This window comes from Elephantulus edwardii, unplaced genomic scaffold (genome assembly GCF_000299155.1).
Source record: "Elephantulus edwardii isolate Elephantulus edwardi_28Jun2011 unplaced genomic scaffold, EleEdw1.0 scaffold00026, whole genome shotgun sequence".
Taxonomy (NCBI): domain Eukaryota; kingdom Metazoa; phylum Chordata; class Mammalia; order Macroscelidea; family Macroscelididae; genus Elephantulus; species Elephantulus edwardii.
The window spans coordinates 20,329,140-20,356,008 of NW_006399776.1; the positions used below are offsets into that span (position 1 = coordinate 20,329,140).

Sequence of the window (26,869 nt, forward strand, 5' to 3'; positions counted from 1 at the left end):
CATCCTAGAGAGGGTTAAACCAGGCTGCTCCTTGGAGGCAAGGATTCTGGGGCTTCACCTGACATACTTTGGACATGTTATAAGGAGAGACAGGTCTTTGGAGAGGGACATCATGCTGGGCAAAGTGGAGGGACAGTGCAGGAGGGGAAGACCCTCTATGAGGTGGATTGATTCAGTGGCTGGGGTAATCGTGATGGGTGTGCCGGAGACAATGAGATTGGCACAGGATAGAGGAGGGTTTAGGGCTGTTGTGCACAGGGTCGCTATGAGTTGCAAACGACTCGACGGCACATAACAACAACAACAACAACAACACCTTCATTTACAAGAACTTTTGTTACTAGTTTTATTTTGTTAATTTTCATTTATTTCTTAACATCAATTTTGTTAATATAGCTCTATACTTATTTTCAAGCCTCTTGCCTAGGCAGCCAAGCCTTTGCAAAAACAGCTAAAAGCAGAACAATTATATGAGTCTATATGCAGTTCTTGTGGCCTAGTGGTAAAAAGCTGCACTCCAACGGGATGTTGTTTCAATCTACCAGATCCTCTGCTGATGGTAAAAAAACAATTATCATCATTCTAGTTTAGTTTAGCACTTCAGGATTTTTTTCTTTTGCTTTTTCAGTTCAGTGTTGTTGAACACCTTTTAAATACATTAAAGCCATGATACAATCTTTATCTTGTACCTTTCTTGTTTTCTTCTCATTTATACTGACTGACTTGAGAGTCTGTAATTCTGATTTGTTAAATCTATATTTGCCCTTTTATGTGAAAGTACAGATTGTGAACTGTCTTCTGGGATCAATTGTTAGGAGAAGCTTTTCCCCATGTCTTAAACAATACTTAGAACACATTCATTCCAGTTGACCCTCTGCTGAGAATTTACAGCTTCATCCTCTCAAAACGTATTGCCATCAAGCAGAAACAGACTCATAGCTGATCTGCCAGAAGAATTTTAAAAGCCATTCAATCCATGGGAAGAAACTGCCCATCTTTCTCCTCAAGATCCACTTGATAGGTTTAAACAGCCAGAGAAGCTCCACCTTTGTGTTATCAGTACAATTCCCTCTGGACTAGGTCATTAAAACTGCCTAGTATCACCCTGATACACTGAACCAGAATCTGCAGTTTAACAAGATCTTCAGGTGATGCTCATAGGTTTATGGATTCTTAAACTGTATATCACCTGGGGATCTTGATAAACTATAGATTCTAAGTCATTGTAGATTAGGTGGAAATGCAAATTTTCAACAGGATATTAGACAGGAATGAATTCATTTGAAGCCCCAGACTAAAGACTCCCAGCACATGGTGTTCTGGAGAATTTTATTGCTATAATCTCCATTCCTGCCTAAATTTCAGGATCAAGAGGTAGGCTGAGCTACACAGCCCCTCCCACGTTCAAGAAGCATGTAACAGAAGAGAATACAGGAACTGAAAACAGTGAACCCAGCAAACTGTAAGTTATTTTCATTTACCCTGTATGCACTGTTATTCCAGCAGCTTTAATTGGAAACAAGTGAGTGTTTACATTTGTGTTCTTCTGGTGTGGTCAGAGAAAATTAAGGTCAAACCTAGATCAAATAAACTGTATTGCTACAAAATGGAAAATGCATATCTGTATGACTTCAGAGGAAAGGAAAACAAAGCCCCTTGCCTTAATTGAAGGTATTTCCTCCTAACTTTCTTTACATTTTTACTTCATGGATGATAACTCATTTTTACTTTTGTAAAGTTCTTCAAATTCTGTTTGATTAGATTCTCCTTTACACATACTACATTACTAACTCCTCTGACTTCTTTTTTAGATATGTGAAAACCCAATTCTAAACCCCCATACCATCACAGGTTCCTCTTCTTAAATTTAATGTGTCTGACAATGTCTTGTCTTTTATGAAGCCATAATTACAAGTAAACTCATTGCCCTGTGCATACCCAGCAGTGTACAAATTATGGCCACCAGTCCTATGCAAGTAGAAGAACCAACCAAGTCTCCTGAGAAAATGTGGTCCAAAGATGAAGATTTTGAACAGAGAAGCTCATTGGATTGTGCTCAGAAGGCCACAGAGATTAGGTAAGAGCATGGCATTCCATGCCTCAAACCTCAATGAACTAAAAACCAAACCAACCAACCTCAGTGACCTGAAGAAGGGAGTTTCTTATGTACATTTCACTCTATTTTATCAGAAAAGAATTTTTGGGATTAACTGACCCAGAGTCTCTAGTGGGTTAAGAACTGGGTTAATCTAATGGGAATTCTAATGTATAATAGAGTATTTCCTAATATATCTCACACAAGGAAAACTATTTCATTCTCCACCAAAGAGAGATTCTCAGCCCTTAATATGCATCAGTCACAATTTTTAGAATCACAGAGTCCTGGGCCCATCTCAGCAATTCCCTTTCATTTATTTGGGGATGGATCCGGTGCTGTTGTTAAAGCTCTCTCTCTCCAGGTGGTCTAATGAGCAGCTAGGACTAGGATTTACTGAGATAGAGCCCAAGGAATTCCCCTCCTCCCAAATGAAAAGAGATCATTAATCTCCTAGGCTTAGAAATGATAATTCTCCTTTGTGTTTTCTATCCCTACCTTTGCTTCCCTGGTTTCTCTAAGTAAACAAGACTCAGCCCTAGGTGAAGTAAGCAAGGTTTGTGGGAGCTGAGAGTGCTGTAAGTGGAAAAATAGCTATTATGTTTTCTCAGAACAGTGTGTGAGGTTAGTGCCTTACCAAATCTCAACTGGTGTGACTTAAAATGAGAGAAAGGAGATTATTTACCAGAGTGTGCATACACTCTCCTCCCTTCTGATGTGTTATGGAAACAGGAGGCTAAGAGGGCATGTCCTTATTAGTGCAGAATGGGGAGGAAGACTGCTTAACTTTATACTTTCACAGACAAAATACTGTAGCAACTTCTTTCTGCAGAGCTTCCATTAAAGAGAATGTAGAGCTAATTCAACTGAAGAAGCTTTTACAGGAGAGGAATGCCTCTTTGGTAGTGACAAAAACACAATTAACAGAAGTTCAGGAGGTGAGTTGCCATTATCAATTGCTTTCTTGGAGTTAGGAGTTGGGAAACCCATTAGTTAAGGGGTTAGTTTCATTTTACACATCGAAATCATAATTCAGAGAGGCTGCACTGTAATCCTAAAGCATGTGGTTCTAGGCCACCAGCTGTTGCACGGGAGAAGCTGGAGGATCAGCTATGGGTCGGTTCCGACTCGATGGTGCAGAACAGCGACCCGATGAAGGAAAGACCTCAACGCTGTTCTGTCCTGCGCCATACTCACACTTCCTGACACACAAGAGCCTATTTTGCAGTAGTCACCTCATCAGTCCACCCGGTTGAGGGTCTTCCTCTCCTTCAGCGACCCTTCACCTTTCCCAGCATCACGTCCTCAAAGCTGACTCTCTACGATTTCTGACGCAGTAAATTGCAGGGGAGGAGATTGCTCCTCTTTCTTCTGAGTAGCTGTTCAGGAAGTAGAAACACAGACTTTGTCACCAAAAGAGTGTGGGGTAAGGAAGAACAAGAAGTGAAAGATGGTTTCGGTCTCTAGGTTAGGTAATTAGAGGTTGTTGACCCTCCAGCGGGTTTTCAGAGGCAGTATATCCCATGGGAAGAAACAGCCCATCCTTCCCCCACAGAGCAGGTGAGGGATTTGAACTGTATACCTTCAGGATTTCAGGGCAGCTTCTTATATCACTAGGCCTCCAGAGCTCAGAGTGCTGCAATTCACTGATTCTAGATCTGCCTATATTTAACCTTGCTGTCCACATGTCTGTTCTGATAAAGTGTATCTTTACAAAGCCAATTACCAAGCCTGGTAATTAGAGAACTGTGCATACCCTTGTATTCTTTTAATCAGCTTAGTCTTGAAAACATTTAAAGAACCATGGAGGAAAGGTAATAAAGTCATATTGTTGTTAGAGACTGTTGAGTCAGAACCAAATCATAGCTGACCTTGTTGTGGGTTTTAAGAGGCAATAAATCACAAGGTAGGAGATTGTTCATATTCCATGGAGAAGCTGGTGGATTTGAACCACATACCTTTGGGTTGGTAATGTAATTTCTTAATTCCCCACTAAGTCACCAGAGTAACCTAAAGTTGTATTAATAAATGGCTATTTTTGTGGAATTATAGATTTAAAAAATCTATTTATCTTTTGTATTATAGAAAAAAGTAAGAAAGTAATTATAAATGGAGTTTCTTTGCCTGTGTCAGTGGCAGGAAATAGTAGTAGAGATGATCTCAGATGGTGGTTACTCGCTTGATTTTTTGAAAAAGAATTTGTTTCTTTAGCAATTTACTTTTGTAGTTATACTTTCTTACGCATGCACTAAAGTAAGTTTATATTCCCTTAATCCTAAGCAGTAAAATATGGTGGTCAATAGAACAGATTCTGAAATTATACAGATTGAATTACTGTTCTGCCTCTGTTTCTCGGTAGCCATTCTCACCAAGTGACTTAATTCTTTGAGCTTCTCTCAAAGTGTAGATAATAAGATATACTTCTCAGATTTGCTGTAAAGATTAAATGAAGTAACGAAGCAATTAAATAATCATCATAAACTCAAAACTCAAACTCATTTACATCAAATCAGAACCAATACATACCTCACCTTTCATTGGGTTTCTGAAGCTTTAAATCACACAGGAGGCCTTTGTCTATCTTTCTCCCTTGGAGGTGCTGGTGAATTCAAATTGCCAGTGCAATTCTGAGTTGCCAGTGCAATTCTGAGTTGCCAGTGCAACCCCCGGGTGACTATGTTACCAAAGCTTGTAAAATAATGTATAATGATCATAAAGTAATATGATATGTCACACGGTAACTGCTAAGAAATTAGTAGTTATTGTTCTAGATTATAATTGTTACTTACAGTCCTTTCTGGAACATGCTGAGTAACAAACAGAACCTACTTTGAGATTAAAGAATTTTTTGGTGTAACCACAAAAGGCAATGTAGATAATTGACCTTTAATTCTTTTTAAGATAAATTATGTAATTTATTATATTCACAGCTTCTCTGACCAACTAGGAAGGGTGACTAGTAAACAGTACACAGATTGGTTTTATTTATGGAAATAATTTATAATAGTTTTAAAAAAATATTTTACCATTTGTATTATATAGAAACATAAAATATAACCATCAAATTAATTAATAACATTGTTCTTTTTCTCTCTTCCAGGCATATGAAACCCTACTTCAGAAGGTATTTAATAAAGATTCTCTGAATCCTATCAGCAATTAGAATAATCAAACCCACATGAATTTGTAGTCTTCTCCATGTTACATGAGAATTTATTGTTGTTGTTGTTGATTTACTTCAAAGTGAGTATGACTCATAGTGATCTTATGAACAAAAGTCCTGAAGACCCTCTATAATTATCGGCATTTATCAAAGTTCATAGAGTTTCTGGAGGCATGTTGTTTAGGAAATGAATGACAATCCTGCTTCCAAATGAGAATTTAACCAACAAAATAAAAGTTATTTTTTTTAAAAAGCAGTGTCTTATAATTTAGATTAAGACAAATGATGCTACGATTATAAAAATATTTTTCACACTGTTTTAATAAAAATTAAATATGATATGTGAGTTGAGGAATTCAAGAAAAGTATTTTTCAATCCTTCGCTTTGAAAGGTTGTAGCATTGCTCAAATATTTCAAAGAGTATTCTTCTAGCATGTGTGAGATAGTAGAAAGTTGCTACAGATCTTCTCTGATGTTAGTAAATAGTTGATATTAGTCAACTCTATAGCTGGAGTGCAATATGTGGATGATTGGTTGTGCATGAGTAAGGGCTGCTACGACAGTTCTGTTGTGGTCTATAGGGTTTTCATTTCAGGCTAATTTCAGAAGTAGTAGACATGTAAGGAATAAATGTAGACAGCCAACAAACACAGGAAGAAATCCTCAACATCATTAACTATTAGTTTAATCCACAATTAGCTTTTCTTAAATAAAATCGCTACTTTTGACAATAAAAAAAGATCATTAACTATTAGAGAGATGCAAACCAAAACTACATTGAGGTTTCCTCTCACATTAAACAACAAATGAAATGTTGGTGAAGGTATGGAGAGATTAGAACTCTCATAGCCTGCTAACTGGAATTTAAAATAGGGCCACCAGTCTGGAAAGCAGTTTGTTACTTCCTTAGAAAGTTAGGAATAGAAATACCATTTGATCCAACAAAATCACTATTTGCTATTTAACCCAAACAAATAAGGGCTTTTAAACAAACTGACGCACACCCCCATTTTTATTGCAGCATTATTTGCAATAACAAAGAGTTGGAAACAGCACTAGCATCAGCTGACACATGAATAGTTTTAAAAACTACGGTCTAGCCACACAGTGGAGTATTTATATATCACTAAAAAGAATTTTAAAATTTGTGAAATATTACACAATGTGGATGTTGGAACAAATTGTGCTAAGTCACATAATTCAGTCAAAAAAGACAATTATGAAAAAAAGTTATAGTATATGATCACTATTACAAAAAGCTAAGGTGATGAAGGAAGAAGTTCAAGCTGCTTTGAAGGAAATAGCAAAAAATAAGGCCCCAGGAATAGATGGTATACCAATTGAAGTATTTCAGATAACAGATGTTGCCCTGAATGTGCTCACCAAGTTGTGCCAAGAAATCTGGAGAACAACCACTTGGCCAACTGACTGGAAGAGATCTATATTTGTTCCCATTCCAAAGAAGGGTGATCCAACTGAGTGTGGAAACTACAGAACAATATCATTGATTTCACATGCAAGCAAGATTCTACTGAAGATTATCCAAAAACGACTAGAACAGCACATCAGCAGAGAATTGCCAGAAGTCCAGGCTGGGTTTAGAAGGGGTCGTGGTACTAGGGATATTGTTACTGATGTTAGATGGATCTTGGCTGAAAGCAAGGAATACCAGAAGAATGTCTATCTGTGTTTCATTGATTATGCAAAGGCGTTTGACTGTGTGGATCATAACAAACGGTGGCTGACTCTGAGAAGAATGGGAATCCCAGAATATTTAATTGTGCTAATGCGAAACCTATACTTGGACCAAGAGGCAGTAGTCAGAACAGAGCAGGGTAACACTGCATGGTTCAAAATTGGGAAGGGTGTACATCAGGGATGCATTCTGTCTCCATACCTTTTCAACATGTATGCAGAGCAGATTATCCAGGAGGCTGGGCTCTATGAGGAGAATTGTTGCATCAGGATTGGTGGAAGATCTATTAACAATCTGCGTTATGCAGATGACACAACCCTGCTTGCTGAAACTGAGGAGGACCTCATGCACTTGCTGCTAAGGGTCAAGGACTACAGCCTTCAATATGGACTGAGGCTCAATGTCAAGAAGACAAAGATTCTCACCACTGGACCAATTGGCAGCGTCAGGATGGATGGCGAAGAGATTGAGATTGTTCACAGCTTCAGTTTGCTTGGCTCCACAGTCAACACTCTTGGCAGGAAATCAAAAAGCGTATCGCGATGGGAAAGTCTGCGGTTAGGGACCTCTCTAAAGTACTCAAGAGCAACGGTGTCTCTCTGGAGACTAAGGTGCGTCTGATACAGGCCGTGGTTTTTGCAATCGCTTGTTATGCATCAGAGAGCTGGACAATGACTAGGGAGGACAGAAGGAGGGTTGATGCCTTTGAGCTGTGGTGCTGGAGAAGAGTATTGAATGTGCCATGGACTGCCAGGAAAACAAACAGATTCATCCTGGAGAGGATTAAACCAAGCAACTCCTTGGAGGCACGGATTCTGGGGCTTCACCTGACATACTTTGGACATGTTGCCAGGAGGGATGGATCCTTGGAGAGGGACATCATGCTTGGGAGGGTGGAGGGATTGCGCAGGAGGGGAAGACCCTCTATGAGATGGATCGATTCAGTGACTGGGGTAATTGGGATGGGTGTGTCAGAAGCAGTGCGGTTGGCGCAGGATAGAGCAGGGTTTAGGGCTGTTTAGGGTCGCTATGAGTCGCAAACGACTCGATGGCACATAACAACAAGGAAATGTTTACACATAAATATAATCGGTTTTGGAGGGTTAACAGAAATGGAAAGTGAGGAATAGGGCAGTAAAAATTAATGTAAAAATAAATCTTATAATAAAAAATAGGGTGAATAGTTTAAGAAAATGCAAAAGCTGATTGCCAGGCCCTTTTGTTTCAAGTTCGTTTTATTTTGGAAGCTTTGCTGAAACCATGGGTGACCCTGCTGGTATTAGAAATATGGATGGACTACTTCTAGCACCACAGCAATAAGCAAGCCACCACAGTAGACTGCCAGATGGGTAGAAATGGCAAATAATCAATGATAATGAGGGAAACTCCCAGTTTGATGGATCAACACAATAGCTGCAACAATGAGCTCAAATATATCAACAATTATCCGAATGGTGCAGGCTGGGCCACCATTTTGTTCTGTTAAATAAAAGGTTATGTCATGAATCAAACCATTGACAACAACAGCAAAACTATAATAAAGTAATGACAGTTTCCAGCATAACCAACCATAGCTGTTCATCACCAAAAAAACAATACCTACCAAAAACTAAACCCATTACTGTTCGAGTCAGTCCCAGCTCATACTGACCCTCCATAAGGATTCCAAGGCTGTAAATACTTTTGGGAGGATACTCCCCATCTTTCTCCCGTGGAGCAGCTAGTGGATTCAGCTGTCAATCTTTTTGTAAGTAACCCAGTATGTCATACACCATACCACCAGGGCTTCCTGAGAAACAATACAGACAGTCCACCAGAAACACAGTCACTTACTTTCTCAAGTCATCTGATCCTACACGTCATTTTCCAGGGGTGCAAAGGAAGGAATATATTACTATAAAAATCATTAGCTAGCTTAGAAGGTTAAGGCAGCTTTTCAAGGTGGCACCTGCTTATAGCTAGGACTTAATCTGAACCTTAAGAAATTAGTCTTCAGTGAAGCTGTTAAAACAGTACAACTGGCATTGGGGCAATATTATCTGATATCCAGTAACTCCACAAGAAGGAACAGTCCTTGTCAACAGCATCAACAGCACAAAATTTATTCCTATGAGGTAGGCATGCACTCTCCCTACATCTACTTCTATCAAGTATCCCTATCTATCACCTATCCCTCCCAAGGTTCTCACTGCTCTACTATTGAGTCTGCTAATCTGTTGCAAAGGTCACACACAACTCAGACAATAAAGTTTGGGGGTTATTAGGTGAGTAACAGGTTACAATTAATGTTGAAAACAGGATACAATTCTTCAGTCAGCACAGCTTTTCAGCTGGGTTTGCAGGCCCTCTCACCTTAAGCCTGGTATGGTTCTGGGTCATTGTTACACAGCTTTTAGTCCTGCCTAATGTGATGTCTCCCCTTACCCTTCTAGTAAGCCTGTGTTAAGACTCTCAGCTTTGGCTCTCTGGAGGAGTAGTTCCAGTTCAGCTGTCTCACCTTGGTCTCTGTTTCTCTGCCATCACTGTTGTTGCTGCTGCTGCTGTGCTGATCTTGGTTCTGGTCTGTTTTGTGCAATAATCCCTGTCTCAAAAAATAGCTGTGCTGTGTTTTCTGCTGCTGCTTTCTTTAGGGTAGCAATACTGTCATTTTCTGACTCTGAACCTGCTCAATTTAAAGCTTATGAAATGGCAAAGTTGACTAATCTCATTAGTAATCTTCACACCTTATTTGCATGTTCTACACAAAAGGTGCTATTTACCTCATTCACGTTATTAGCATAATTTAAGAACAACAACAAAAAACAACCTAGCCATATGGTAGGAAAGTAAAAGTCAATGACTAGGAAAGCCATCCTAAACACTGCAGCATAGTGACAATTTACAATTGCTCAAAGCAGAAATCTTCACTAAGCCAGAAAAGTATTCTTCCAGAGGAATATTAAGTTAAAAAGTAAGGTTAATTTATAGTGCAAAGTCAATGGGATATTAAAGTAATTCTTGGTGACATGAAGTAAAGAATGCTAGGGTTACTAGTATCATGAGGTCACCCTTCCCTGAGTAACATGACCATTCACACAGTACCTTTCCTGTTGTCCCAGAATCAGGGAGTCCTGAGTGTAGCTCATGATGCCCTCCTTGGCCAAGTGAATGAACTCAGAGAAGAGCTGAAGGAGGAGAGCAAAAAGGCTGTGAGCTTGAAGACCCAGCTGGAAGATGTAGCCATCTTGCAGGTGACTCTGAAGGAGGTAAACTGCCATAATAATGAAAAGATACTATTCCTTGTAAATTACATTCCAACTTCAAAGGTGTTAATATTTGTATCTTAGTGACAATGAAATAGATTTAATTTTTTACAGATGAGAAAAATGAGGCTCCAAGTGGTTAAATAATTTTTCTCAGGATTACACCGTTAGAGGGAAAGCTCAGTTTCATAGTTATGTCTGTCCTCCAAAGCCTTTATTCTTTCAAAAAGTACTTATTTTTCCATAACAGAAGAAACCCAGACCATGAAAATCTGTTTCAGGGAATCTTCATGATTTCCACTATATGTTTCTACCTCATTTTCAGTTGGTTCTAGTCTCCTCCCTTTCTTCATGATAAAGATGGGATATGTACCTAGAAAAGCTCCTGTTCAGAAAAGAAAACCTGTGCAGGGTGAAAGACTTCACAGTGTTATTTCAAGCATTTTGCTCTCATTCTTAGTTTCAAGAAAGAGTTGAAGATTTGGAAAAAGAACGAAAGTTGCTGAATGATAATTACGACAAACTCTTAGAAAAGTGAGTACTATGCTTAGGTCTTAGAACATTGTAATTGCAAACTTATAGAAAAATGCCCTCCAAATTAAAAAAATAAGTATTGATAAGGGTATGGAGAAAATGATATTCAATGTTATTAGTGAAAGTGTAAATGGAGAGAATGAGATTTTGACCCAATCAATCAAAATCTTAATTGTGCATGCCTTTTTCCTAGCACTTCCATTTTAAAAAATAAATACTGAAGAAGTTCTTCTATGTCAGTGTAAAATTATATGAGAATGTTAATTGCTCTATTATTTGTAGGGAAAAAATGGTGACGACCTAAGTTTACATTAATAGGGAAGTGATGAAATTATGTTACATATAGAAAATTTTCTATATGACAGTTAAGAGACATGGAAAGGTAAAGCTACATGTCTAAGTTATATGTAAGGAGCCCTGATGGTGTAGTATATTATTTGTTGATTTACTAACTGGAAGGTCTGTGGTTTATCCCCACCAACTGCTCCAAAATGGACAATTTCCTCCAATAGAGCTAGAGAGCCTTGTAAATACGATGAAGGATTGCCATGAGTGTCAGAACGGATTCTTGGAGAGTGGATTTGGATTGTTAAAAAATATAGGTGTTGTTAAAAGAAACGAGCAAGTTAATATGCTAATACTGATCTAATTTATGTTATGTGCATGTATTGGTCCATAAACTAATAATAATTCCAAAGATAATAGGTTTAGAGTAGGACAAAAGGGCACCTTCACTTTTATTTTCTCTAGTTCTAGATGTATTGGGCTGAAAGTTCAGCCATTTAAGGCCATCAGTGACTCCACGGGAGAAAGATGGGAGGTCTCGTCTTGTAAATTATAAAATTAAATTGCATCCCTACAATGAAAATCTCTGCCACTGTGAAAATGAGTCAAAGTTATATGTAAAGAGCCCTGGTGGAGAGTCACTCTGAGACAGACCTGAGTGATGATAGCAAATTTGGTTTAGTTGTTCGATTACTTGATTTTGGGGTGTGTGTGTGTGTGTGTGTGTTTTAAATAGAAAGCATATACTAATATATCTTTTGTAATTAAAAACACCAGAAATTTTAAAAAGTGAAAAGTGCTTTAGATACAGCTTAAGAAAGTAGGGTGTGGATTGGGGAAGTCTTATGAGAGTATCATGTGAACAAATGATGCTCTCAAATTTAATGAAACCAAGCAATGTGGAGTTGTTTACTTTGAGGAATCTGTGACAAACATGGCTATTGTCTTTTTCTATCACTCAGAATATTGTCTTCTAATGTCATCATGTGATTTATGGTCAGGAAGAGTCAAGCAATTTTAATACTAGCCTACACAAGTTGTTCTTTGTTGTTGTTGTGGTGGTGGTTAGGTGCCACTGAGTCAAGTACAACTCAAAGCAACCCTAGGAACAGTGGATCTGAACCCCATCCAACCTGTGCCATCTTCACACTTCCTGACACACTGGAGCCCATTTCAGTAGTCACTGTGTCCATCCACCTGGTCAAGGGTCTTCCTGTCCTTTGCTGACCTTCCACCTTTTTTACTACATTTATTATAATGGTAAATAAGAATAAAGATATAATAAACAGAAATAAATAATTGCCTATCAATGGCTCTTAATTTATATGTATAAAAATTTAATCATTATACTTAAAATAGTTCTGTCCTGACAGCTATATACTATGGGATACAGGGTTATTATCACTGTTGGGAGCCATTGAATAAATTCCAACTCATGATAACTTCATGTGTTACAGATTAGAATTGCTCCATAGAGTTGCTTGACTGTGATCTTAATGGAAAAATCTTTTCTTTCTCGGTAATTTTGGATGGCTTCAAACCATCTTTGAGCCCTAATTGTGGCACAGAGGGACTTTAGCTATCATCATTGAAAGTCTAGTTCCTGCTCACTGTCATAATGCTTTATAATCTAATCAAAGTGGAATATCTCTAGTCATTGGTTAAGGCAATAGAGGAATGATTTGTATCTTATTTCTGATCTTGTAGGCCTGAGAAAGTCTTGTTACACAGTTTCTTGGCTAAAGAAACCCAACATGCTGGACAAGTCCCTTGGGAAATTGATAAAACTTGAAGTTTTTGCTCAGTGGAATATTTGAGATCCAAACAGACATAATGTTGAGCAACTTCTTAATAAGGCCCAAAATTCCAAGGCAGTTGGTAAATGACAGTTACAGATAAAACAAGGGCAGAAAAAACATGTAGGGGAATGAACAATGAACTAGGCTCAGGACATGCTACAACTGTATAATAAAGACACCATATCCTACATCTTCGAGTGTCCATCTGACAATTCTTTCCTCCCCTCTTGTGCACTCGCCATTCTCAGCATGTTGGACAGCAGTACTATGCCTCACTGGGGCAGTGAACTAGGAGAACAGCTCCAGGAAAAAGTCTCTCAGCTGCAAGATCAGCTGAATACTGAGCTGAAGGAGAAGAAAGAAATTTTACTTCAGCTGAACAGAGAAAAAGGTAGGTTGGGCTTCAAAGAGTTCTCTCAAATGTGGCATTTTATACATTTGCCTTATCAGAGGGCAACGTGGATCATCATTTCCCTAGTCCCTATGCTGGTCCTAGTCTTATGTTTGTCATAAATGACAAAAGCACTGGAAATCAGATAACATATTTTCAACCAGAAAAACATGACAGCTATCTAAGATGTTATGTAATTTCTATTTGAAAGGGTGCCAACTTTTCATTCTGTTTTTAAATATTTCCACTATTTATTGAAAGTATTAAAAATTAACTTCTCTGACTTTTATCATTCTTCTCAATCAATTTAGTGATAAGTAGGTATCATCTTTTTTGAGCATTAGATACTTGAAAACAACAAGCAAATTATTACCCTTGTCTACCACTAGCAACTCCTCTGCATACCCCATCTCCAACAGACACAGTTAACTCTTTAATCATGTTGTTGTTTTTATGTACTGTCAAGTCAGAGACGACCCATAACTGACCCTCTAGTGGGTTTTCAGAGGTAAATCACACAAGTGGAGAGTACCTTTAATTATAGGAGACAGCTATTCTAGAGATTTTAAAATTCTGTCGAAACAATCTTCATTTGATTTCTTTTTCCCACTTGAATTTTTATATTTACTCTCAAATTTATTGCATCATATTCTAATGTATCAACTAGGAAAGCTAGGGAAAAGGAATATGAAACTAAAGTAGAGGCAAGAACTTTAGCAATAAGAGAATAAAACTTAGAAGTACACACTAAGGACCTTGGTCGGTGTGAAATACAAGTGAAGTCTTGTCTAAGGACCTGAGTCATAATCTAACTTAACCTCTCCTCCACACACACTGAAAACAGATCATCTTTCATGCTGTCTTCGACAGCACTTATGTTAAAATTGGAATGGTACGGAGAAGATTAGCATATCCTCTCTGCAAGGATGAAACACAAATTCATGAAGTGTTCCATATTTTTTAGCTACTTAGAATGAAGTTCTCCCAGAAGCCATCTGTACCCTTTCTCACATTTCTTCCTGAAATGCACAAAATCATGTTTGTATATCCTGTTGGATTTGGACTGAATAATAAACATCTGAAACTTAAAAAAAAACAAACAAACAGCAAACCCAACAAAAACCAAACCAACAGAAAGCAGATTCTCTCTCTTCTCTGAAACACATGCGTGTACAGAGAAATGCTCAAACTCTTTGTAGGTGAGAGGAGTTTGGAAGTGAGCATTACAGAGATGCATTGGCCTGGAAGTTAGAGGATATACGGACAGAGTTGGTTAAATGCTGGGATGATGCTGTTGAAAGAGACAGCCAAGTGGTTCCGCTGTTTTTCTCTTTCACTCTGTAGTACCGGAGATGCTTTTTTGTATTGCAAAAATCAACTTGTTTTACTATGCCAAGAAGCTAGAACTCATAGTGGTAGAGATAAGAGAAAGTTGCTTGCTAATTGGCAGGACCTAGAACTTCACAACACTGTTGTTGTTTTTGATTGCCATCAAGTTGGGGTCGACTCATAGTGACTCTATAAACAAAAGATCTAATGCCTTTCCATAGTTATTGGTGTTTCTCCAAGTTCATAGAGTTTCCAGAGGCATGTGGTTTAGGAAGTAGATACCACTCCTGCTTCCCAACCTGTTTTACAACTGGGAGCTCCACCAAACATTGTCCACAATGGGAAACCATTCTGGTATTTGATATCCCCATGGCACAAGGTTCAGCATCATAGCAAACCCGGGTTACCTCATACAACACATTGACAAAGAGTGATGTGCAAAGTGGAAGAATGTTCCTCCAAATATAACAGCACTAGTCTCATTTAGCAGTAGTTAAGTGTTGTCAAGTTGAATATGACTCAGAATAAGCTTTGCACAAAAGACCTGAAATTTGTTTTATGATTAACATAATTTCTGTACCACTGGCAGAGAGAGAGACTGCTTATCTAAGGGCAAATTTATTCCATGAATTAATCATTAATGGGAAAATTTAATCCACAGTTGATTCAATGCTTGTTGTTGTGGTGTTTTTTCCCCCCAAGCCCAAAATGAAGATCTGAAGCTTGAAGTTACCAAATTAATTCTGAAGCATCAACAGGAAATGGAGGTCCTCCAAAAGAAAACCACAACCACAGTTACCCAGTCTCCTGCAGAACAATCAGAACCAATCATTTACCCTCCTCTACTGCAAGAGATAACTCCTACAGAGGTAAAAGCCTCTTTACAAACAAGTCCACACTATAGGGAGATCTCTAACAAATATTCCTTGATTAAGGGATTAGGACATAACCAGATAATACTGTGGTAATATTTAGAACGATCTTTGGAAGGCTCTCAGAAGGCTGAGAATAGAGATCATTTCATGAACTCTTTACATATCCCCCACCCCTTCGCAGCTTATGTTATTTAGAATCTTTTGCAGATGATGACTTGAAATGATCTGTTGATAGCCCATCATAGCCTCTATAACCTTCCTTTAGTGCTGCTACTGAACACTTCTGGGGAAGAGAGTCCTAGTCCTTATGGGGTAATAATACAAACCCTCTTTCACATTTTGGTGTAAATTCTGCTGCTGGCATTTTACCTTCCACTGCTGGGGAACAGTTATTACTCTTCCTATCATATTTATATTCTCTTCTACCAATTCTTTTCCATTATAGCCCTGTGAACCAAGAAATCAAGAAAAACAAAAGCTGTCTCAGATGTTAAGCGAATTGCAAGCATCACATGCAGAGACCACATTGGAACTAGACAAGACCAGAGACATGCTCCTTCTGCAGCGCAAAATCAACGAATGTTATCAGGTGCAAGAAAAGATGGTATAGGAAGGGGATGTATAAATGAGAACTTAGCAACTACTTACAAGATTAGGAATGAAGCAAGGCCTGGGTTTCAAGGGCTGACGCAAGGTGATAATACTGTTCTCTATAAACATAGAATAGTCTGTTCTTTGAAGAACTGGAGAACACACATATACCCTGAAGTCACATGTTGACTTGCAGCTTGTCAATAGACAACAATGAAAGGGGCCAGCTAATAAAACTGTCAGGATTGAAGCATCTGGGTTAGATTTTGCTAGTACCATGAAAATAGTGTCCTATGACACTAGCAGCATAACTGGTCCTGGAGGGGTCAGTGAGGAAGGAATTTGAGCTTTTCTGGTACATGAACCTGCCCTGCTAAAGCCATAGCAGAATTTTCTTTACTCAGCAAGTGCTACCTTTTATCTAAGCTCTTTAGGTATGGTACAATGAGATAGAAAATTCAGACATTATTTTGTTTCAGGAGGAACTGGACACATTGATGATAAAAGCTGATAATGAAAAAAAAGATAGCATAGAGGAACTGGAGAGGTTGAATCAACTTCTGGACTTCAAGAACAAGCGTATCAAGCAGCTGGAAGGTATTTTAAGAAGCCATGGCCTTCCAACATCTGGCAAGTCTTAGTACTTTGTTGCTTGGGGACCCTTTATGAAACTAACACGTTTAAGGACTACTTCTTATCACCATGGCATGTAGCTTATTTCTCTTACTCTTTGTCCTACCGTCTCTGTATTTGACAACCTCTCTTCTTTGGTCACAATAACGTGTTTCTCTGATGTCTATGGAGAGTTTCACTAGGGATCAGTAATTGCTTCAGTGAATTTGTTCTATTGTGAGAATAGAAAGTGTCGCTGTTTTTAGTCCTTGTGTGATGTAACACATTGTCTTTTGTCAGTCCAAACTTATAAAACAGTTTTTATAGCTAATAGAGTTTAATAGATAATAGAGATAACTCATCTCACCAATTTCTGTGATTTCTTCCTACAGTTCTGTTTCAGTTTGAGGATGTTGACAGTGACAGGGATGCTGGATGAATATTTATGTGGACTTTCTACCGTGGTACTTCCTATTCTTAGTACAGGCATCACTGAGCAGGGTCTGCTGTCAACTTTGTGTCAGGAAACTTGCCTGTAAGAGATATGACCAGCACAAAGCAAATTTACATAGAAGTGATCAAGTGATCAAAACTGCTCATTTATTATTTTATACTTGTGGCTATTTCACTGCTGTCAAAAGACTACTTGAAACTCCTATCTATCCAGGCCATTCTCTCTGAAAAGCAGAATTAGTCAGTGGGTTTTTGAGTAGACAAAGAACTAGAATAAAGGGAAGTAGATAATTCTAGAGCATAGTTTATTCATGTCAGGGTAATTCCTTGGATTGAAACTCTCAAGTAATTCAGATTCAGTCTTTCTCTGAGGACAGTACTGAGTACATACCTGTACCTACTTCTGAGGATCAATTTTTTTTAAAAAACTTGTATTTCTTTGGTTACAGATAAAGTTAAAAAACTTTTCATATACTTATAATTTGTTTTATTTCTTTTGAGAATTAGTTATTCCTGCCCTTTGTCCATTTCTTAATAGTATTTTGCTGATTTTTAGAAGGTCTTCATGTCCTAAGATTATTAACCCATGTAATATGAAAGGTCAAATATATTTTCTTTTCTTTAGTTGTATTATTCTTATCACTTATGTAATCATTAATGAATCTCTGTATTCTATTACTTGGGGCATCAAGACATTCTCATGTATCCAGAATATTTTTATTCTACTACTTTAACTCTTTACCATCAGTAACTGTGACAACTCCAACACTCTATTTTGAAGAAAACTATACATCAAAATTTTGGATTGGCTAGGTGTGAGAGGTAATGCTCTGATTTGATAAATAGTCTGTATATACTTTTTTTAATCCCAATGCCAATATGTTTAACTTCTTTCTCATAAGTCTTCTTTTAACTCCAAAAATCTTTGGCTTAAGGTGGATTTCCCCCCACTTTAAGACTGACCTGGCTGGAGAAGAAAAATATCTCTTGTTGAACCAGTACATGAGACCCTACAGTTATAACTTGCTTTTGTGGCTTTGATTAGCCGTTATCTAAAATTTATTCTATATACTGAAATACTAATTTTATTTGTTTTCTTGTTTGTTTCTGTGCTTCTCTAAGAGAATTACTAAGTAATCAATGAGAACTTTCTGTAAACACAATGTCATCTATACAATGAAAACGTGTTCCATTGTTTCCCTGAGCTTAGCCTTTACTTACCAATTACTTATTTTGTCTCTTCTCTCTAACACTGATCTTCAGTTGGTTCTCAGCCTGGCTTTTGGAATCCACATCTTATTGTCGTTTGTTGCTTTTCCTTTTAAGTCTTATGGTTTTTAAAAATGTTAACAACTTAGACTTGCACCAAGCTTTTTTTATTATCTTTCTATTCATTCTCCATTATTCTAGAGAAGAGCACTCTGCCTTTTAATGGATAGGCAGTTTTCTTTCCCCTCCAGAACAGCTCAAAGACGTGGCTTATGGCACTCGACAGCTGCCATTATGTCTGGAAACACTACCACCCAAAAGAGATGAGGATAACATGGACATCTCTGTACTGCATCAAAGTGAAAATCTTTTTGAACTGCACCTCCATCAGGCCTTCCTGACATCAGCTGCTCTGGCTCAGGCTGGAGATGCCCGGCCTACCACTTTTTGTACCTATTCCTTCTATGACTTTGAAACTCACTGTACCCCACTAGTTGTGGGACCAAAACCCATCTATGACTTTACCTCCCAGTATGTGGTGGAGACAGACTCCCTTTTCTTGCACTACCTTCAAGGAGCTTCAGCCTGGATTGACCTTCACCAAGCTGTGGCCAGTGAGCACCGCACCCTTGCAACTGGATGGATTTGCTTTGACAGGGTGCTGGACACTGTGGAGAGAGTCCATGGCTCTGCCACACTTATTGGTAAGTGCTGTCAGCCTCCAGCATTTCCCAGGACTAAGGCAGAATTTATCAAAGGCTGTTGGTGAACCTCTGCTTTTATTGTTGAACTTTGCCACATTATGTATCTCCCCCATGCCTTTCATCCCTTCTGCTACCCAGGAGCAGGTGGAGAGAACTTTGGAGTGCTAGAGTACTGGATGAGGCTTCGTTTCCCCATTAAATCCAGCCTACAGGCTTGCAGTAAGCAAAAGAAAGCCCAGGCCTACCTGTCAGCTAATGTGCTTGGAGCCCAGAAGACTGAAGAGGTGAGAAAAAAAGATGTACCCATTCATCTCAGTGGAGCGTCAGCCATGCAGCTCATGAAAGCAGTTCAGTCCTTCACTCTCATAAGTATTTGTTGAATGAGAATGAAACAAAAATCTGTCATGCCACAACTAGTCCAGACTTTTTACTTGGTCAAACTTGAGTTTGAAATGAAACCATGCCCTTGGAGCTAGCTTTCTCTTTTTACTGTGAAAGTCAGGCTAGGAAGTGGGGCAAATGGCTCTGTTCCATTCTCTAAGACATTAGTACTAGTACCTCCCTCAGGCAACTATCTGCAAGAGGCAGTTTCCAGGCAAGTGAAGGTCATCACGTCTCACTGTGGCCGAGTTAGTATACAGCAGATCTCTAGGTGTGCCTCCTCCTCACCTATTGTGCTGAACTTCAACCTCTGTCTCAGTGTCCTTTTTCCTCAATCCAAGACCAACATTTTTCCAGTCCAGATCAGAGACTTGGAAGCGCCAGAATGAGCTGTGGGTAGAGATCATCAGGTGCCGTGGCCTCCAGAGTCGGCAGCTTGGGAAGCAGCCTAGTCCATACGTCATGTATCGCTTCTTCACCTTTGCTGACCATGACACCGCCATCGCTCCAGCTAGTAACAATCCCTACTTTGGAGACCAAGCTCGATTCCCAGTGCTTGTGACTTCTGATCTGGATCAGTACCTAAGGCGGCAAACTCTACTTGTATATGTTTTTGATGATGAAGATTCAGAGCCTGGTTCCTACCTTGGCCATGTTCAAGTGCCCCTGCTTCCTCTTGCACAAAACAAATGCATTAAAGGTGGGAGTTCATAATTATTAATCCCTATGCTTTTGCTCAGTGTTGCTTCTCTGTCTTAAACCTACCTTTCTGTTATTACTTGCTTGGAACTACCAATCTTCAAGCCTGCTGAAATGATGTTTAGAATACTATCCATTCTCCATTATGCTTTAATAGATAGATTGCTTGGATAAGTAAAGGGTCAGAAAAAGAGAGGAAGACTGTCAACAAGATATAGTGATACAGTGATCACACAATGGGCTTGGGCATGGCAGAGACTCTGAGAAGGGCACAGGATAGGGCAGGTTTCTATCTGCTGTTCATGGTTTGCTATGAGTTGCTGACTTGACAGCACCTAACAACAACAACAACATCAAGAGCAAGCAAGCAAAAATCTTGAGCCTCACTACTCATATGAAAACAGTGAGGGAGCTCTGGTAGCCTAGTGGCAAGAAGCTGCACTGCAATCCCAGAGGTACGCAGTTCGAATCCACCAGATGCTCTAGTGGAAAAGGAAGGGCAATCTCTCTTGTATCGGTCAGATCCGATTTGACGGTACACACAAAAAAATAATAAAATAAAAAATTTAAAATAAACCCAAACTGTGGCTTCTGTTGCTTTTCAGTAATAAAAACATGTTTCTTAAGTTAATAGAACCACCTAGCTGAATATCACACCCTGTGTCTCTGAATTCTGATGACGTAGTGGTAAGAATTCGCTCTGCCAACTCAAAGGCTTGTGATTCAAATCCACCAGCTGCTCTGTTCAAGAAAGATGGACAGTTTCCTCTCGTGTAATTTACCACCTCTGAAAACCCACTGGAGGGTCAGCTGTGAGTCAGTCCTGACTTGGCTTTATACACAACAACAAAATTCTATGAGGAAACTTTTAAAACTCTAGTTGTTTTCAGCATATTTCTTAACAATCTATTGGGGTTTTTGGTACATCACATTGGACATATCTGATTACAAGCTGTGACCTTAACACTCCAACTTACTAAGTTTACTCTTAGAAGAACTTCCATACCAAAGAATGGAAAAGGCACACTTGTTGGATGCTATTTGCCTAACTTTCACACCTAAAATTTTCAGGTGTACCTAGAAGGGGTCAATCCTCTGGCTACAGCCCTAGAAGAATGAGGCAGGCTATCCATTATGCTTTTATTGGAAGTATGCATGGGTACAGCCAATATCAACAATATTTAACAAGCTTCTGAATAGTTAAGATTTGTGTGAGACCTCTCTTTTCCCTATAACATAACTTTTAAAAAAACAAGTGCATAGGGGACGTAATGCTTATGCCCACAATTTATCCTTTGCAAAAAAGAGACAGTGTGAACCATCTGTTACAATTTAGAAGTCTTGCATTTGGCAATTTAGCATTTGCCCAAGTTTTCTTGGCTTTTTAAATTTAGAAGTAGGGACTAACTTGAGTGTAGATGATAGTTTTCTTGGTCTGGCTGAGGCATAATGAGAATTTTATAATAGTAATAATAAAGCAATACTGTTTATTGGTGAGGAGATTGATAACAAGCAAGGTGTATATTTCAATACGTATTTTGGCTTGCTCTCCGTGAACCCTGAATCTTTCTCTGGAAAAGTTCTAACTATACTGTTAGTTTGTTTACTTTTGAGTATATTACCATAATGATTGATTTAATGTTAATAAATTTCTAAGGAGCTCAGGTGGTGCAAAGATTAAGTGGCTGGATGCCAACTAAAAGATTGATGATTGAAACTTAACCAACAGCTACACAGCAGAAAGACCTGGTGTCCTATTTCCATAAAGATTCCAAATTTAAAAAATCAAACCCACTGTCACGGAGTCAAGTTGAAATCCTCTATCAGGTCCTGAGATTGTAAATTTTGTGGGAGAAAACTGCCTCTCACCTAACCCATCACACCACCAGAGCTCTTGTTTTTTAAAGATTACAGCCTAAAAAACCTAATGGGGCAATTCTACTATGTCACATGAGGAGATTACCAGGTGCTGGAATCAATTTGATAGCACCCAAAACCAACAATTACTAACCAAATATGATGAAGTTCAAAACCTGGAGTAGAAATAGCATACTGTGATAAATGCTGGTTTGTCAATTTGATATGATCAGATCTAACTAATGTTTGTCTATCTCTCAGGTGATTTTAACCTCACTGACCCCTGGGGGAATCCCAATGGATCTATTCAGGTGAAACTGGATTGGAATTCTCACTACATGCCCCCAGAGAACTTCCTGGATTCAGAAAGTCATTCTGAAGAGGATGACATCAAGGACGTCTTGGAGACCATACCTGAAGAGGAAATGGCTTCCTTTCCTCCCCAGGTAGCATATCTCCTCCAGTTCTACTGAGTAAATTGAAAGGGAGACGTATTAAAATTGGAGTGAAAAGAAATTCTTGTCAGAATAGGATGTTCTATGAACTTAATTAACATTTGTAATGCCATGAGGCTCTTGGTGGAGCAAAACCCTGGACTATATTTCAGGGAGTAGAGAGAAGTGACACCTCTCCGCTCTCTGGGAGAGAGGAATAGTGTCTAATGCTAGTTCACAGATCTCTTAAGTGTCGAGGTTGTTACACTTTCATCTTGTAAGATTGTACCTAATCTTTCTACTTAGGACCGGATGCCATCTGTTGAGATTTCCACTGAAACTGACAAGTATCAAGAACAGAGAAGATTTCTTCAGACAGGAGAATTAAAAGAAAAGCAATACCAGATTGAGAAATATTCAAGAAGAAAACATGGCAAAAGAGCAGTCATCCAAGGGAAGAACAAGATAGAGTACCTTAGTCATAGCATCTTCCATGGAAATGTACTACAGGTAAAACCTTAGAGACTCAAAGAGTTAAATTATGGTTTGCAACATCTCCAAATGTATTTTTCTCAAAGTAGAAGCAGAAACAGACATACAAGGTAAATAATAGTTATGGCTATTTATGGTGCACATATTTCTACAAACCTTGAACTATTTCCCTTTAATTTAATCCAGTACATTAAGATGTTGTTGTTATGTGCAGTTGAATCAGAATACACTCACAGCTGACCTTAGACAGGCCTTCAGAGGCAGTAAATTGCACTGGAGGAGCAGCTGGTACGTTCCAACGATGTGAGTTTGGATTAGCAGCCCCTTACCCACTAAGCCACCAGAATGCCCTGTTCTCCACTTTATGCTGATTACTTTAGCACCACTGCTCTAACCACTAAAACTTTAAATGGAAGAAATAAAGGAATACATTTATTGGACACGTACTCTGGGCTGGAGCTCTGCTGGCTAAGAGGTAAAGAATTGCACTGCCAACCAAAAGGCTCGAGGTTTGAAGCCACCAGCTGCTCCACGGTAGCTACATGGGCAATCTCTTCTGGGGCTATTTACAGCCTCTGAAAACCCACTGGAGGGGCTGCTATGAGCTGTATGTAATAATACTGTCCTGGGAAATGTTAGGTGGCTAGAGAGTTGTGCTAATCCAAAGGTGGCCTTTGTCTAGTGGTCCACATCTGCCAGCAGCTCTTTGGGGAAAAAAATGAACAATCTCCTCTTGTGTGATTTACAGCCTCTGAAAGCCTGCAGGAAAGTCAGCTGTGTCGATTCTGACCCCACAGCAATGAGTTTGAGTTGAGTCTTGAAGTAGCACCTAAACTTCTCCTATTGTTATTAGCATCTGTCCTTTTTAATTATCTATTTTTTATGTGAGTGGAGGTTTATATATCATATTGGTTTTTCATACAATCATTCATAAGACATTTTCTTTTATAACATTGATTGCCATTAACTAACTAATGGTAAATTCTAAGCAACCCCTTATTGTTAATACCTGTTATTTTAAATTATTTTCTAATTTGGACATATATTAATTTATGTTTATTTAAAAAGAAATATTAAATAAAATTAGTTAATATTAAAAGTGAAAAAAGAGAGAGGATGAAAAGATAAAGGAAACCAAGACATTATCAAAAGCTGTATTATCTTATTCTAAAGGAGATGAGCTACAATGAGTGGAAATTCTCTGAGCCCAGCACCTCCATAAATGGTGATTTAAAAATAAATCAGCAAAAGGAAGAGGCTATTACATCAGCCTGCTCAACAATGGTGCAGAAGGAACATCCTGTAGATGGTATGGTCTTTTAAAAAATATATATTTAATTCTATTTAATAATAAAATAAATAATTTTATAGGGAGCTCTGGTGGCCTAGTGGCAAGAAGTTGCACTGCAATCCCAGAGGTACGCAGTTCAAAACCACCAGGTGCTCTGCTGGAGAAGGAGGGACAATCTCCTCCTGTATCTGATTTATCAGATCTGATTTGGCGGTACACACACAACAAATAATAAAGTAAAAATTTTAATAAATAAATAAATAATTTTATCAAGGCCATTGTTTACTTTTCCCCCTCTATCTAGCAACACTAATCTTTTCATGGAATGTTAATACTTAGAATACTTTCTGCCCAGTTTTATGTTGCAAATGTAAGGGTTAAGGCAACTAAAGCTGGAATTCTCAAAGGAAGTAACTTTCCATATATTTATAACAAGCTAACTAATTCACTTACTTATATAATATTTATAAAATGTTAATTTACTCTAAGGTCTTATGAAGTATAGTTATAAAAAATAAGAGAACTATGACTTTCTCTTCTGTGATGTTAATCCACATTTTTTCTTGAACTAAATTTTTTGTGTTAAAATGAAAAATAAACATAATTTCAGGTTATAATGATGAGCTAGGTAATTCAAGATGACAACTGAAAAAGTCAAATTTAATATATTTTTTAAAATACTCTTTTTTAATTTATGTTTAAAAAGGATTTATTTTAATTTACTAGATATATTTACATTTTAGCTAAAAAATGTTCTTAATGCTGCTTAAAACCATCAGAGAACCAAAATGAGAGGTACGAATTATCCACCCTGCATCAGAGAGACGATTAGAGTTTTAGCTTTGGGACATTGTCAAGCTGGAGAAAGCACTAAAGTAGAACTGTGCTTGAGGTAGACTGTAGTTAGGGTGATGACAGTCTGTGTCTGGCATCTGCCCTGGGTACGGAATCCTGGAAAATTGCCTATTCTCTGCTCTGAGTCTCTGAGGATGGCACATGTTAAGCCACTTTTAGCCTGCAAGGCAGAACTCTACTTTAGGGATACTTGCAGGGCAACAGGGAGTCCTCTGGGACTGCAGATATTAGTGTTACCAGCTACTATCTATGCCTCTTGGGTTAGGTCCATGTGTATAGTTGGTTGTTGCTATGTGAGGGTTTTTTTTATAAAAGGTATCTACAATGAATAAATCACTGACTGCACAAAATTCCATAATTCTATCTCATTTCTGTCACCAAGACTGTATTTTCTGACTACTGGTCTTTCCTCCATGTTCCCAAGTTTTGTATTCTTGTTACCAATTATTATTATTGTATTTTGGTTGCATGTGGGGTTTATTTCAGACTGCAAAAGTTAGTAAAAATCTTCTGTTTTCTCCTTTTTGGCTTTAACTGTTGGTGTGTATATTTAGATGATAGTGGATAGACTACATGGGAATTGGATTTATTACATCTATGGAAAAAATCCTTGGAAAAGCTCAATATCAGCTGTGACCACCATGCCAGCTAGGTCCTGGCTGTGGAACAGATCACCAACTACTCACATGCAAGTTCAAACTGAAATGAAAGAAAATGAAGGCAAACCCACTAGAACCAAAATATGATTTGAATCTATCCCATCTGAATTGAAAAACTATCTCAAGAACAGGTTTGAGGCAGTGAACACTAATGAACCAGATGAATTGTGGGATGATTTCAAGGATATCAGCCAAGAAGAAAGCAAAAGGTCGTTACAGAGACAGAGGAGGAAGAAAAGGCCTAAGTGAGTGTCAGAACTCTGAATATCACATTAGAACGTTGAGAAGCCAAAATAAAGAGAGAAAATGAAGAAGTTATAGAGCTGAGCAGAAGATTTCAAAGGGGAGCTCCAGAAGACAAAGTAAAGTATTGAAAGAAAATGTCCAAAGAGCTCGAGTCAGAAAATCAAAAGGGAAGAACTCAGCATTTCTCAAGCTGAAGGAACTGAGGAACAGATTCAAGCCTGGAGTTGCAATACATAAAGATGTTACAGGCAAAATCTTGAATGATCCAAGAAGCATCAAAAGAAGATGGAAGGAGTACATAAAGCCACTGCTCCAAAAAGATATGGCCAACACAGACCTAGCAGAAAATAGCATGTGATCAAGAACCAATAGTAAGAAAGGAAGAAATTCAAGCTGCTCTGAAGGAATTGGCAAAAAACAAAGACCCAGGAACTGATGGGATAGAAATTGACGTATTTCAACAAATAGGTGCAGATATAGCTGTGTCTGCCAGGCTATGCCAAGAAATTTGGAAGACAGCGACCTGGCCAACTGATTGGAAGAGATATATGTTCCCATTCCCAAAAAAAGCAATTCAGTAGAATGTTAATAGCATATACAAGTAAACTATAATTGAAGATTATTTAAAAATGGCTAGTACATTGACAGAAAACTGCCAGATTCAGCCTGTATTTAGAGGAGATTGTGGCATCAGGGATATCATTGCTGATGTTAGATGGATCTTGGCTGAAAACAAAAAGTACCAGAAAGATGTCTACTTGTGCTTAATCAACCATGCAAGGTATTTCACTGTGTGAATCATAGCAAACTGTGGAAAATATTTTTTCTTTTTCTTTAAATTTTTTTTTTTGAAACTAGTAAGAAGAATGAGAATCCCAGACTAGGAGGAACCTGATTCAGGACAATGAATAAAGTTGGCAAAAGAAGAATCAACACCTTTGAGTTATAATATTGGAGAAAAATACTGAATATCCCA

At 38.3% G+C, this 26,869-nt stretch overlaps 1 protein-coding gene across 1 annotated transcript in view; it reads left to right on the forward strand.

Moving 5' to 3' along the window:
- The window catches only part of RPGRIP1 (retinitis pigmentosa GTPase regulator interacting protein 1), a gene marked incomplete at its 5' end in the record, with an annotated part of 74,259 nt that overhangs the window by 11,232 nt on the left and 36,158 nt on the right, over nt 1-26,869 (forward strand). The window contains 16 exon segments of the mRNA XM_006883290.1: nt 1,373-1,462; nt 1,946-2,077; nt 2,928-3,033; nt 5,196-5,219; nt 10,054-10,200; nt 10,658-10,731; nt 13,064-13,206; nt 15,238-15,404; nt 15,856-15,999; nt 16,481-16,598; nt 18,527-18,979; nt 19,118-19,278; nt 19,718-20,060; nt 22,178-22,362; nt 22,657-22,860; nt 24,016-24,151. Of these exon segments, the coding sequence (XP_006883352.1) occupies nt 1,373-1,462; nt 1,946-2,077; nt 2,928-3,033; nt 5,196-5,219; nt 10,054-10,200; nt 10,658-10,731; nt 13,064-13,206; nt 15,238-15,404; nt 15,856-15,999; nt 16,481-16,598; nt 18,527-18,979; nt 19,118-19,278; nt 19,718-20,060; nt 22,178-22,362; nt 22,657-22,860; nt 24,016-24,151 (2,627 nt within the window).